A 13,406-nucleotide genomic window follows, 5' to 3' on the forward strand; every position below is an offset into this window, starting at 1 on the left:
TGTATTTTCAACACATGCAGCCATGCTGTCTACAAGGAAAGGCACATTTTGCTCCTCCCTTTCTAGTATGTTTGCCTTTTATTTCTTCTGCTTGCCTTACAGTAGTCTAGATCAGACAGACCATCGGCACGATGTTAAATAAACGTGGTGAGAGCAGACGTCCCTACCTTGTTCTCTTGGGAAGTACTGATCCTTGACCTTGAGCATTGCTTCCGCTGCAGGACCTTTTTTGTAACTGCCCTTAAGCTGAATAAGTTCCCTTTTCTTCCTGTTCAACACAGTTTTTGTTCTAACAAGGTGCTGGGTTTTGTCAAATATTTTTCCTGCATCTGTTGAAATGATCATGCAGTTTTTCTCCTTTATCCTATTAATATAGTGAATTTACTTGAATGATTTTCAGATATCAATGAAACTAAATTCTTGGGATTAACTCCATTGGGTCATGGTGTGTTAACCTTTTTACGTATTTTGCGATTCTGTTTGTGAAAATTTTGTGAAGAAATCTGGCGCCTATGTTCACAAGTATGTTGGACTACAGCTCTCTCTTCTTGTGATTCTTTAAACCGGTGCCTGGTTTTTGGAACGAGGCTGACAGCGGCCTTATAAAATGATTAGGAAGTGTTCTCTTCTCCACTATTTTCTGACATAGATTCTGTAGGACTGTGTTTAACAGAATACACCAGAATGAAGCCATCTGGACTTGGGAGTTTTCTTTGAAAAAAAAAACAAAAAACTTTAGTTACTAATTTCTAATTTAATTTTGTTCACTGATATTAGATTAAGTTTTATATTTTTTTCTTGGGTCACTATCGGTAACTGCATCTTCTCTTTTATTTTCTTTAACAGCCTTCCAAAATCTTTCTGTTCTATTAATTTTGTTTCAAAGGACGAGCTTTGTTTTACTGATTGTTCCCTATTATTTTTCTGTTTACAAGTTCATTGATTTCTGATCTTTATTGTTTCCTTCTTTCTGTTTGTCTTGGGTTTAATTTACTATGGAAAACACTATGGAAGTTCCTCAAAAATATTAGAACTACCATAAGATCCAGCAACCCCACTTCTGGGTATTTAACCAAAATAAAATGAAATCAGGATCTCGGAAAGATATTTGCACTCCTATTCACTACAGCACTATTCAAATAGCCAAGAGATGAAAAAATCCTACATGTCCACTGGCAGATGAAGGGGCAAAGAAAACACACGGTGAGCAGGGTGGAATATTATTAGGTCTTAAAAAAAGAAGGAAATCATGTTACATGCTACAACATGGGTGAACCCTGAGAACATTATTCTCAGTGAAATCCGCCAGTCACAGAAGAACGAATGCTGTACGTTTTCACTCCCACGAGATATCGCAGGCAGCCACACTCACAGAGCAGAAGGCAGGATGACGGCTGCCAGGGGCCGGGGAGAGAGGGGGTGAGGAGCTGCCCTTCAGCAGGTAAGGAGTGTTAGTCACAAGAAAGTTCCCGAGAGCTACTTTAGATACAGTATTGTAGACAGAGTTCATGGTACTGTACTTTGCACTTAAAATCTTGGTAGATGTCATGTTTCGTGTTTTTAATCACCATTTGAAAAAATGGTCTAGAAAAGCTAAGAACATTTGGAAAAAACAGCAATAATGGAAGGCTTGCCTTATTAAAAGCTGTAAGTTTTATTAGACTTCTTTAATTAAAACCATGTGGTCCTAGTGCTAGAAGGACAAAATTGAGGGAAAAGAGAAAAGATCTAAAAATATAAGTATTTATGTACACACATATGGGACAGGCATAATCAGAAAAGAATGGATTATTCAATAAACAGAGGTGAGAACAGGCTCGTCTTTTGGAAAAAATAAATTCTAAACTTATATAAAGAAATAAATACAAAATTTTTAAAGATAGATTAGTGATATACATTTAGTTTACAACAGGTAAGAATTTTTGACTGGAAGAAAGAATATAGAAGATAAAGAGTTGTTCTCAATACATCTAAGTCTTCATTAACATTAAAGTCATACACAACACTGAAACACCAAATTGTAGGTGAAGTTAGAAAAACAAACTCTAACATAAATATAAATATGCTGTTTTTCATTTTCACTGAAACTGCTTCCTTCTAGTCACAAATGCAAAGGAAAACTGACTACCCAGAAGAGTGGTGTGGTATTGCAGGAACGGCAAACTGTTTCAGAGTCGGCACGCCGCCTGCAACCCTGTGCTCCCTCCAGCCTCAGAGTTCCACACACAGACCCCAGGGATGCTACCATTTTTAAAAAGTAGTATTATAAAAATGTCTTCTTTAATTTATATTTTAACTTTTAATGTTGTTTTTCTCTTAAGTATATCTTACAGAACTTTGAAAGTTTTGATTTAGTATTTTGCAAGTTATTCATCGATTATACCAGACTAATAATAATAATTAAGGGACTATGGCATTTTACAAATATGTATACATATTTTTATAAATGGTGAGGTCAGATGCACATGGATTTTTTAGATTGACTGTTGCTTTTTCACAAAATGGAAGAACAAAAATGACTTTCTTACCTTTCCTCTGGCGTGTCTACATGAAACGTTCTCTCTATAACGGTGGTCCACTGGAGGCATCTGATAATAAATGTGTTTGGCTTTGGTCGTTCTGTTTTCATTAACTGGCATTCTAGTAAGAAAACAAAATGTCTCTTTGAATAGACTTATATTCAAACCAGGAACTAAACAGTTGAGAGCTACAGAGCTCTATTCCAAACTGAGCCACGGGGACCTCGCGGCGTCCTGGGACTCTCCGCTCCGGGTGGTCCGCGCTGTGATCTGTCCAGGCGCCGTGCCCGCTGCCAGCCTGGTCTGCCCCGCTCCAAAACACTCCCCTCTCGCTAAGACAAAGTTCTGGTTTCTTAGGCTGACTTTCGAAGCTATTCATTAGCAACCCTGAATCTTTTTCAAACATTATTCCTTACCATAAATACAAAGAAAGCATCACAGCTAATTCTCTTTTCCTTGTAACACAATCTCAGTATTTAAAAATCCACACTCCTTCGGAAACAAAATTTACTTTATGATCTGTCCCCCTAAAACCTGAAATACTTATTTCTTCAAAATCTAAATTGTCCAGTTAAACTACCTCTGAGAACATTAGTGTTAAATACTGCATAAGAGACACATGCAATTAAGCATATACAGATATAGATATTGATGTATAACTAAATCCTAATAACGTTAATTTGAAAAAAATTAGAAGCCTAATCGAATTCTCAATTTACATAGTTACAGCTCTAACCTAACAGGTATCTTTCTTTCCCTTGGAAAACTGATAGAATTAGATCCACAAAATAGTTACAGGATATTTTCCCTCGGAGAAAAATAAAAAGGTAGACTTATCCATTCAAAGCAAAGCACACACTTGCAAAAACAACAACAACAATGATGATGAAGACAAAAAAACCCCTGAGTTTTAGAAGACTGTAAATAATCCTAGCAATTTCATTACAAATGTACAGGGTCCGGCAGAAGTAGCGCCTGCTTGAGCATGGTTGGTGGGGTAGTAATGTACATGTAATAATTTGTAGCTTTAATTTGAACATTTCATCTAAAGTGACATATGGGGTGCTTGCGTGTGCCATTGTTTTGTTACAAAAGCACATGCTTATGATTTTGTAATAGAAGATTGTGTAATAAAAGGGGGCATTATTTGTGCCGGACCCTGTATATAAAGACGACCAGAGTTATTAGAATCTGACCGATCTAGAAAACACTCTCTCACGTCTTAAAACTTAAAAAGGACATAGATGTCTCTCTTTCCACTTAGGAATTCTGACTCCAAATAAGTTTTCCTAATTTAAAAGGTTTCAGCCACAGCTGTCAAGAGGTCTCTGGGTCTTTAGCATAAAACACTTTATTTTAAAATCTGGTTTAACTGATGCATTGCAAGCTAAATAAAGAACAAACTTTGGAATAATCAGCCCATTCATCCTTAGTACAATAGGAAAAAAAATCTGAAGTCTTTGCCAATTTAGGTCAGTAGAGAAAATTTCCTTTCCATTATTTTTTTTCCAAAATGTATTCTTCCGAAATAATTACAACGAAGTCATTGTTTTAGCGTATTATCAGTTGCTCCTCCAGAACATTAAGATTTTATGTGCACTATTTCTCACTAATCCTCCCAATAAAGTCCTACCGTGTCTGATTTTTAAGTCACTTATTCAAAATCATTAAGTCATTAAAGTTATAAAGCTGAAGGTCTGCAATCCAGGTTTTCTAGCTCTAAGTTCTTGTCTCTTCTTAGTATGTCACATGCTGTTTTAGGAGTGGTAACTGCTCACGAGAGAGGAAATAAGGGTTTGTTTCTTTATAATAAGCTTTATATACTTCCCTTTCTAGGTTTTTGCAATTAAATTGATAGAAACAGGTGACAGAGAGAGTATCGGAATAGTCTTTCCCCCCCAAAAAGTGACCAAACTTCTTGTTTAATATTCATGCACTGAAAGTGCCCCCTAATTTGGGAATGCTACATTTAAAAACAACAATACCTACAAAGGCCACGTGGACAAAACCAAGGGGGAGTGAGATCAGAGGTAGAATGTGGTAGTGGCTGGGGTGCGGGGAACAGTGAGGGGGAGATGGAGACAACTGTACTTGAACAACAATAAATAAATAAACAAAATTGCCAAAAGTAAAAATAAAAATTAAAAAAGTCTAGCAAAAATTCTACAAAAAATAAAATAAAAACAACATACTTTGATCAAAAGTTTATAAGATAGGGGAAGTTCTAGGTGATAGATAAGCTGTTAAGGAATGATAACTGTTTCAGGATTTATTTCTAGGACTTCTATTAGAAAAATATCTTTCTGTCAATACGAGATCCTGGCTACAAGGCTGAAAGCCCACGTGACTATTTATTGGCCAAAATGTGAAGAACCCAACATGAGTTAACACGTGACGCCGGCTGCCTGAGGGCTGACGTAAGGACCTGCTTAGGCCTTATGTCAAGGAGAGCACGTTGGGTCTTCAGTCGTGATAAAACTGTAACAATAGCCATTAGTAGGAAAAATGTAACTTTCCAAAGGCACAGATTTCCCAAGACTCTATGAGGTAAACAGTCAATGTATAAATAATACAGGCTAACAAAAATATTTTAACTTTCCTCCATAGGCCAACTGTGAAGCTCTCAAAGGAAACAGCACATACAAAATAATTCTATAAAGAGAGTATTATATGTTTACTTTTAATTCCTTTCTAAGAGTCCCCTCCAGAGAGAGAAGCCTTCTTCGTGTGCTTTTGGAAGCAGAGACTGTTGCTGGTTGGATGGTTCAATTATCACGAACTATTCCAGCATGTTTCAAAAGCACTGCCATTTGAAAACATAGCAAATGTCTAAAAATGCAACCAGAGTAATAGATTCTGAGTGCATGGGTTGGGGGGTGAGGGAGAAAGACAATGACAAATTGGTCCAAAAGGACACTGCGACTTCATAGTTGGAGGACTATTGTGCTGACAATTAGTGACAGGAAGCAGAGCACAAAACAAATGAATGAAAAAGCTGCACTTGCAGTGAAAGACCTTATTATAGAGCAGAAACATTATCGTAATCAAGGGGCAATGTACTCTCCTCCACAAAACTTTGAAAGAGGCGCCCCACTCTCTCTTCTCTGTCCCTATATTCATTTTTTCATTAGCATGTGCTCGATTATGTATCATTTCCAGCCCAGAAGAATGCCTCTACATCTTTCCCAAAGTCCCAGGCTTAGAGGTCCTGCCCCCAGATGTGGCCTTGGGCCTCATTTAACTTTACTCAAAATATAACAAGTGCTTTTAGATTAGCATAAAGACACAGGGGAAAAAATAGAAAGGCAGTGATTTGGTGTGTTAACTGCAGAGATCAACAAGACACGTGACCCTCCAGCCCAGGCTGTTAGAAATCAGTGGCCACAGAATTCATACTGAACATCCCGATGATTCTGCCTCTAAAAACGAGTGTTTCTCCTATGACTTGTGCGATTGAACCAGAAGAACAAGGCTGAAATCTGCACACACTAGCGAACCCTCTGCCTCAAGCGTCAGCTGACGAAGAAGCTCTGAAACATACTCATGTTCTAGGTGAGAATGGCGAGGCTGGGTCCAGGATGCGGACATAAACAGATCTAGAGGCGGGGAAAGGCCACACTTCTGCACCCCAGAAAACCTCCACCTCTGGACCCCGACAAAGGCAGCCCGAGATGCTTTAGCTGAGCAGCGGTGCGGGAAAAGCACCGGCCCCGAAGCCAGAAAGCTGTGGGTTTCACTTCTAGTTCCATCGCTTACTCGGTAACGTGACCACTGGCAAACCCCGTGAGCCTCGCTGCCCCAGCTGTAACAGAGACACAATGAGCCCTGCAAAAGTGTTAGAGGGGTAACCATATGGATGGAGAGTGCACAGCACACAGGTACTCAACAAGTGGTAATTTACTATTATTAATTCCCAAGGGACTTCATGTTTCAAGAAATTATCTGCTGGTGATAGGCAAATCACTGACTTTTAGAAGAAAAGAACTTCAGAGATCCCTCATCCTAACTCCCTCACGTCACGGATGACATAACCCCAGAGCCCCGGGGTGGTTAAGTGACTGACCCAATATTACACAATGCAGTCCTATCAGAGGATCAGCCGCTGGCTCCCACCTGCATGGCTGCCCCTCTGCTATCACGTGTCACTGTTACTGAAACAGCCCCTCGAGAACAGCAAGAGTCTGCTCTCAACCTGCTGCATATGACACTTGGCATACCACATTTCTGTGGGTGCTGACTAAACATCATTTCAAGACAGTTGTCACCGCTGAACCCTTTATGTGACTAAGTACATCCAAGCCAGGTGTTACTTCATCTCTCTCTCTAGATCTAGTTTCATTATCTAGTCTGGGTTTTTTTTTAAGGTAACATTTATTTCATGTTAATTCTTGTCACCAAAAAATGGAATCATAGAAATAAAGCACCTCGTACAAAATAGGTTCTTAAAAATGTCAACTTTTTTCTTTCCTTCCTTAAGTCCCTCTTAATTTTGCATATATTAATTATAAGGAAGAATGGAATTAAAGCATTGAACATGATGGGCATGTACTCATTTTTAATTTACAGTTTTAAAAATTACACCAACCTCCACCTTCTAGAAAATAAAAAATTAAAAAATAAACAGTAGACAAATAATTCAGGTGTGTATCTGCATTAAACTTAATAAAAATGAACTGTCAATCATAGCATAGTCAGAAAGGTGTGCAGACAGAATTATTTTCACCCTTCAGATACGGAAGGGTGCCGTGAAGGAACAGGCTGGGAATAATAACAACATACAACAAGGGGCTCCTTGGCACAGGACAAGAGTCCTTAGCATCCAAGGCTGACTGGGTAGTGTTTTGCAGTCGGTAAATGTTGGCCTGAGAAGCCAGCATATATTGACCTGTTAGTCACTCATGTGAAAAGCTGTGCGACAAATCCACCACCGCTGCTCACTGCACACAGGCGGCGAGCGGTCCCCCCACCCCCACCCCCACCCCCTCCACCACCGCGTCTCTCCTACGTAAAGGTGATCGGATTTGCTTTCAATCAACAGATAAGGAGATGCTGTATTCTTTTTAAAAAACCTTTATAGCTAAGAAAATAATATTGTCTTTAAGATGGGATTTAAAATGGGAGTGTGTATTTTCATCAGTAAATTTGTTCCATATTCTACTAGGAAGGAAGATGGACAGCAGACGTCACTATGAAAACCGCACACACAGCACCAGGTGAGCTAACCGGGGGACTGAGTGCCTAACTCTGACCCTGAGGAAACAGTGTCTGAAGTGAGCATGGCATTCTGGTAAACACAGGGTATGGCACAAATACCGCCCCTGATTTTTACTACAAAAAGTTTTATTACACAATCCTAAGCGTGTGATTCTGTAACATAACAATATCACACTCAAGCACACCACAGGACATTTTAGGTGAGCTGTTCAAATCGCTGTCCATCATTGCCCACGATTCTACGTGAGCCCCAGAATCATTTATATTCCGATGAATGGAGCCAAGAGGGTAAGAACAGCACCCACGCAGATGGGTTCCGGCGTGAATCAGGACAGAGGGTGCGCCATCAGGAAGGAATCAGGGGAGACGCGGGCTGCGTCGGCAATGTGAGCGGCCCACCGAGAGTGCTGTAGCGAGGGAAGCGGTACAATAGTCAGCTTATCTATAAATTCAGATTTATAAATGATGCAGAACAGACGGAACCTTCCAGAGATGCAGAGGGTGGCTCCCACACCCAGATGCCCAATTTGAAGCCCTGACCACCTCGGGAACGTCCATCAACACGGGATCACGCGTTTCCTGCCCTGCACCTCTGCCTGCACCTCTGCCGGGCAGAGACTGTCCCACCGGGGTGTGGTGCGAAGGAGCGGAAGGCAGGCTGTGGCTCCACGCGGCATTACTACTCCCTGTAATTTGCTAAGAACCACCTCCTTTTAAAGTGACTTTCGAAAAGGTTTTCTCCGCTTCCCATTCTAAACTTGGTTTATGGGTTAAATTTTGCAAATACGTACATAAAATACCACCTATAAAAGTAAAGGATAGGAGGTAAATTAAATTAAATTTAGGGCAATTCACTTTATGATGGGATTTTAAGGCATCTATTTCTTACAGGGAGATGCACAGTTTACCAGACATAACTTTCTCTCTGTCTAAAATATTATCATAATTGGGGGGTGGGGAAGGAGGAAGCACCAGATCTTTCAATGATTAAGAATATAAAATGTTCTAAAAAGCACTGAAATAAAAACAGGGTTACGAGTTTTGTGTACAACTGGGCTTCATAGAACACAGCAGCGTATATCAAAAAGGAAATGTATGGGACATTAAGGAGTAACAGAAGGAAAAAAAGGAACACTGACAATATACAGAGTATAAAAGTAGTTGTGATTGTGGCAAGTATTTAATTATTGATGTACAATACATCAAAAATAATAATTCATCTTCCTCATAAAAAATGGAGAAAATCTGAGATTTTTCTGAGCAAGGAGATGGTATTTGCCAATGAACTTTTTTCGGAAGACGAATCGAAGTGAATCCATGCCCGGCTCCCAAACATCCCGGAGAGAGTGTCCGAAGGCAAGAGACCACTGGGAGGCCATCGGGGTAGCCCGGGGGGCTGGCGAAGAGCCCCGCCAGCGTGGAAGCGGCAAGCCGGCACTTTGCTGACTGACTGGCCGACTCAGGAGGGGGAGAGAACTGTTTGTCCATGGGTGGACCTCCTCCACCGCACAATAAACCAGGCGGGTTACTGTTATTTATTTGATCAAATGCTCACCCGGACACCTAATGCTCAAAGCCTCCACTGGCTTCCCACAAGATGCCGTTAAAAACATCCAACTGGTATTCAAGACCTTTCACAGTCTGATTAAAACTGATCTCATCTGAACTTACTTTTCCACAACAAATTCTCCGTTCATCTAAGAAGCTGCCTGTGCTGTTCACAAGACCAGCTACTCCTCAATTCCAGACTTCGTACATTTGCCCATGTCCTTAACCTCCCAGAGAGTGAGTGCCCTCCTTCTAGACACCCACAGCAGCGGGCCTTCCAGGCCCGTACTAACCTCGGCTCACGGACACGCTCTTGGCTAAGCACCCAGCTTACCTTTACCTGCTCTCTCAGCCTCTGCGGCCTTCATTCTCTGTACCGTTCACGGTGGCAATAATCTGATTTTCCCTCCCACTGCTCCGTGTTCTAAGTGGGTCTCTTCCAGATGTCCAATTCAATGACGAATTCCTCCATAAAAAATTGTATTGAATACTCCTTGTACTATCTAGTATGATTCTAATGATCAATAAACCCTTGAAACTGAGTAATTCTATCCTCTCATAATCCTTATATATTTACATAGTATCGGGTTATTCTAGATTATGGGGTTGCCATTCCGGATCGCACCGTGTGTTATGCTCTTCTCTCCCCGTAAACAGCCCACGGTAGAAGCACTAGTAGGAATCAACATATTTGTCTTCACGTTTATAATCTCTGAGTCTAATATTTATTCAGAGGTAAAAAAGTTTTCGGTAGGTTTAAGGCCCATAATTTCCTTCTTTCTTTCAAACAGAAGAAGAAAAACAGGTTAATGAGTAAACATTCTATTTCACTTTTAAACTTGGCCTAAGAAATGCAGACCGACCTATTTCTTAAAAAAGGAGTTGCTGAGAGGTTTCGGGGAGGAAAGCGATGCCGTCAGGGCGAGCAGTATTTGAACCCCGAGCGAAGTAGGATTCTCGGCGGTCCTTCTGTGGACACAGCCAGGCGCTTCTCCCCGGTGTCCGCTGCCAGCGACACTGAGTCCCAAGACATACGGACAAATGTTCCAGTTCTCCACGAAGGAACTGTTTCTACTTTTGAGTCGGACTGATAACTGTCAGAATGTTAAAAACCGTGACTACTGGGTAGACAGACTACTGCGCTCAAAGTAACTTTGAACACAGCTTTGCGACAATGCTGGTGTGAGTCCTACATTATTTTTCAGTCAAAATGCACTATTTCCTGTGCAAAGATAATCTCAATCTATAATTAGCAATTTATCCAACTACAGTTCTGATTAAAAATGTACCCTGTGTTTAAAAAATATTTCTATTTACATTTCTACAGCACTACTTTTAGAGGGCACCTTTCCATATAGTTCTCATTTGATCTACCCAGAGGATGAAGGTCAAATGTTACAATCCACATCTTACAGGGCTTGGAAAATTCCGTATGACGGAGAACATCTAACTGTTTGAGTGCAGGCACTCCCACCCAAAAATCAAATCTCAAGGCTCTTCATCTAGGTAAAAAATATCACAGAATGTGGTTGGGGAAAGGAATCACATTTTTAAATAACAGTAGAGAGATCTGATACTTTACTACTGCTATCTAGTAAAATAACCTTAAAAAAGATCATTGACTTTCTAAAGGCTTCATTTTTCTCATCTAAAAAGTGAAAAATACAGACCAGATGTTTTCAGATATGCACTTAAAAACAGTTGCTAAGCCCTGGCATGTGGGCACGAGGAGACAGAAGATAAGAAACACCGGGCTCTTTCCCTTCAAGTAACTCCCCAGTGAGCAGGTGAGACAGGCTCTTGAACAGATAACCAAGAAGAGCTGTGATAACAACAAAAGGTAACAAGCTCTGGGAAGGGCAGAGAGGAGACCTCTAGCGAGGGAGTAGGCTGGGAATTTAAATCTGAATAAAGCCCTAAGGAACGAAAAGAAAAAAAGATCCAGGCAAACAGAGAAGCGGACACTGCTATCGGAGAGGACAGCGTGAACGCAGGCTCGGGGCAAAAAGGCAGCAGAGTGTGCAGCATCGACCGTGGCAGGCAGTTCAGTGCGGCCCACGTACAGCCACGCAGAAGGGAGGCAAAGCCGGAGTTGAGAGCGGAGGCCAGGCTGAGGAGGTCCTTGTGTGACGGATCAAGGGAGCTGGATTCTATGCACCAGACAACGAGCACCCGGGGCGGGGCGTGCCCAGGGGATTGGCACCCTTAGGATTTGACTTTAGAAAGATCACTTTGGCGGCCACGTGAAGGTAGTATTGCAAGTAGTTGAAGCATCTAGTTAAGAATCTATAGCAGGGATGATGAGGCATTGTTTTAGGGTAATCACAGGAAGGGACGTAAGTTTGAGAAATAAGAAGCAAAATCTGGACCAGAAGTAAATTGGAAGTGGGGTGAAGATGTGAGGGGGAAAGGCATGGAATGGATTCAGGTTTCTGCTCAAGACAGAAAAGAGATACTGAGCACAGGGGGGAAATTGATAAAATTATCTTCAGTTCAACTTCGTACACTTGAGTCCCAAAAATATCTAGATAGAGAGGCCCAGAAATCAGGGAACAGAGTAGCCCACAGCTCAGGAGAAAGGCTTGCCCTGCGGACATGTAAGTGTGGGAGTGAGCTGCAGACAGGCAGTAACTAGAACCTGAAAGGTGAACGTGCCCACCCAGGGCGAGGGTACCACGGGAGACGAGTCCTCTGCCGGAACATGGTTAGACCCCAAAATTCATGCAATGGGCAAAGGCAGAAAACCAGGAGAAAGAGGCATTCCAGAAGGAGGAGGCAGGGATGAGGGAGATCGCCCCAGGAAGGAGCTGGTGGTCACCGGTATTAAGTGCAGCCCTGATGTAAATCAATGGAAAGAACAACTGAACAGTATCTACTAGTCTTAGAAATGAAGTGGCCACTGAAGAACTTACTAAATAAAAGTGGTTTCAGAAGAAAGGAACCTGAAATTGAATGAAGATTGAAAAGATCAATTCTAAGTCCCTACCAGTTCTCACTTTATTTTTTCATATGGCTACAAGGCCTATTTTCATAACATTCCATTCAAACCCACATAGATTAAGTTTAAGTAACATTTTTAATTAATCAGGAAAAACAAGAGACTCATATTGCAGCCATCAATGGAATATACGGAATACACACACACACACACACACACACACGCACGCACACAACTTCCCAACAGACCTTAGAAATGCCTTGTAAACTAGTCCCTGTTCTCGTACACTAACAGGGACTGAGAAGCAGAGAAACCATTGGTGAAGTAATCCTCTCCTGTTCCAATTGTTCTTTCTTAGAATGTCTCACAGAAACATTTGTGTCACCCCCCGCCCCACCTAGAATATCCTTCTCTTCTACTTTAACTCATCTCCTATCCACACTTCAAGGGCCTGCTCAGCTCCCGCTCCCAGAACCCCAGAATGCCGGGACGCACAGGGCCTCACAGGCCCGTCCAACCCAAGCGCCTTCACTGCTCTGATGAAGGGCGTAAAGATCCGAGTTTCGGAGAACGACGTGCCCAAGGCCACACTCACAGCTTCTGGCGAAGCTGGCATTTGAACTTCAACCAGTGCCCGTTTTACCACACTCTTTCCCCAGTTAACTAGCATTTAAAAGATTTAAGAGCACAATAAACCAAGCTTTAAGAGGAGTTCATTTGAAACAGTGTATCCAGTGCAAGATCCATGTGAACACACTTGTGCAGACGGAGGGGCAGGCCTGCAACTTCACTTGTGGGTTCGCGGCCACTGCCTGCGGCTCCTCGCCGACACGAGCAGAGGGTGCAGATGTCGGCTAATACTCATTTCCAGGACGAGCTGACTGTCAGCCGCCGCACGGGCTCTCCCCCCGAGAGCGCAGCATTTATTCCAGCCTCTGCCAGTGCAAGTGTGGGAGCAGATGTTGGCAGATTGTGGCATACAGCATGTCTTTAAAATTTGTTGGGGTGTGAAATTTCATAAGGTCAAAAAATGCTGCATTTTGATCAGCAGATACAGGAGTTCCATACTTTTATAAATGATGTCAGACAAACCAATAGCAATCACTAGTAAAAGAGAGAAACCAAGGAACCACAGTGGCTGCAGGAAGTACCTGATAATTTATGCTGATAATGTTTTAAAGCCAGTT

General features: G+C 41.7%; 1 protein-coding gene across 1 annotated transcript in view; it reads right to left on the bottom strand.

Annotated features, from left to right (window-relative positions):
• The window catches only part of AKT3 (AKT serine/threonine kinase 3), a 187,610-nt gene that overhangs the window by 62,036 nt on the left and 112,168 nt on the right, over nucleotides 1–13,406 (bottom strand). Inside the window, exon 4 of the mRNA XM_045859969.1 lies at nucleotides 2,529–2,640. Within this exon, the coding sequence (XP_045715925.1) occupies nucleotides 2,529–2,640 (112 nt within the window). The remainder of the gene's footprint in view (nucleotides 1–2,528; nucleotides 2,641–13,406) is intronic.

The sequence above is a fragment of the Phyllostomus hastatus genome, unplaced genomic scaffold, assembly GCF_019186645.2.
Source record: "Phyllostomus hastatus isolate PE091 unplaced genomic scaffold, TTU_PhHast_1.1 phas_contig_148, whole genome shotgun sequence".
NCBI lineage: Eukaryota > Metazoa > Chordata > Mammalia > Chiroptera > Phyllostomidae > Phyllostomus > Phyllostomus hastatus.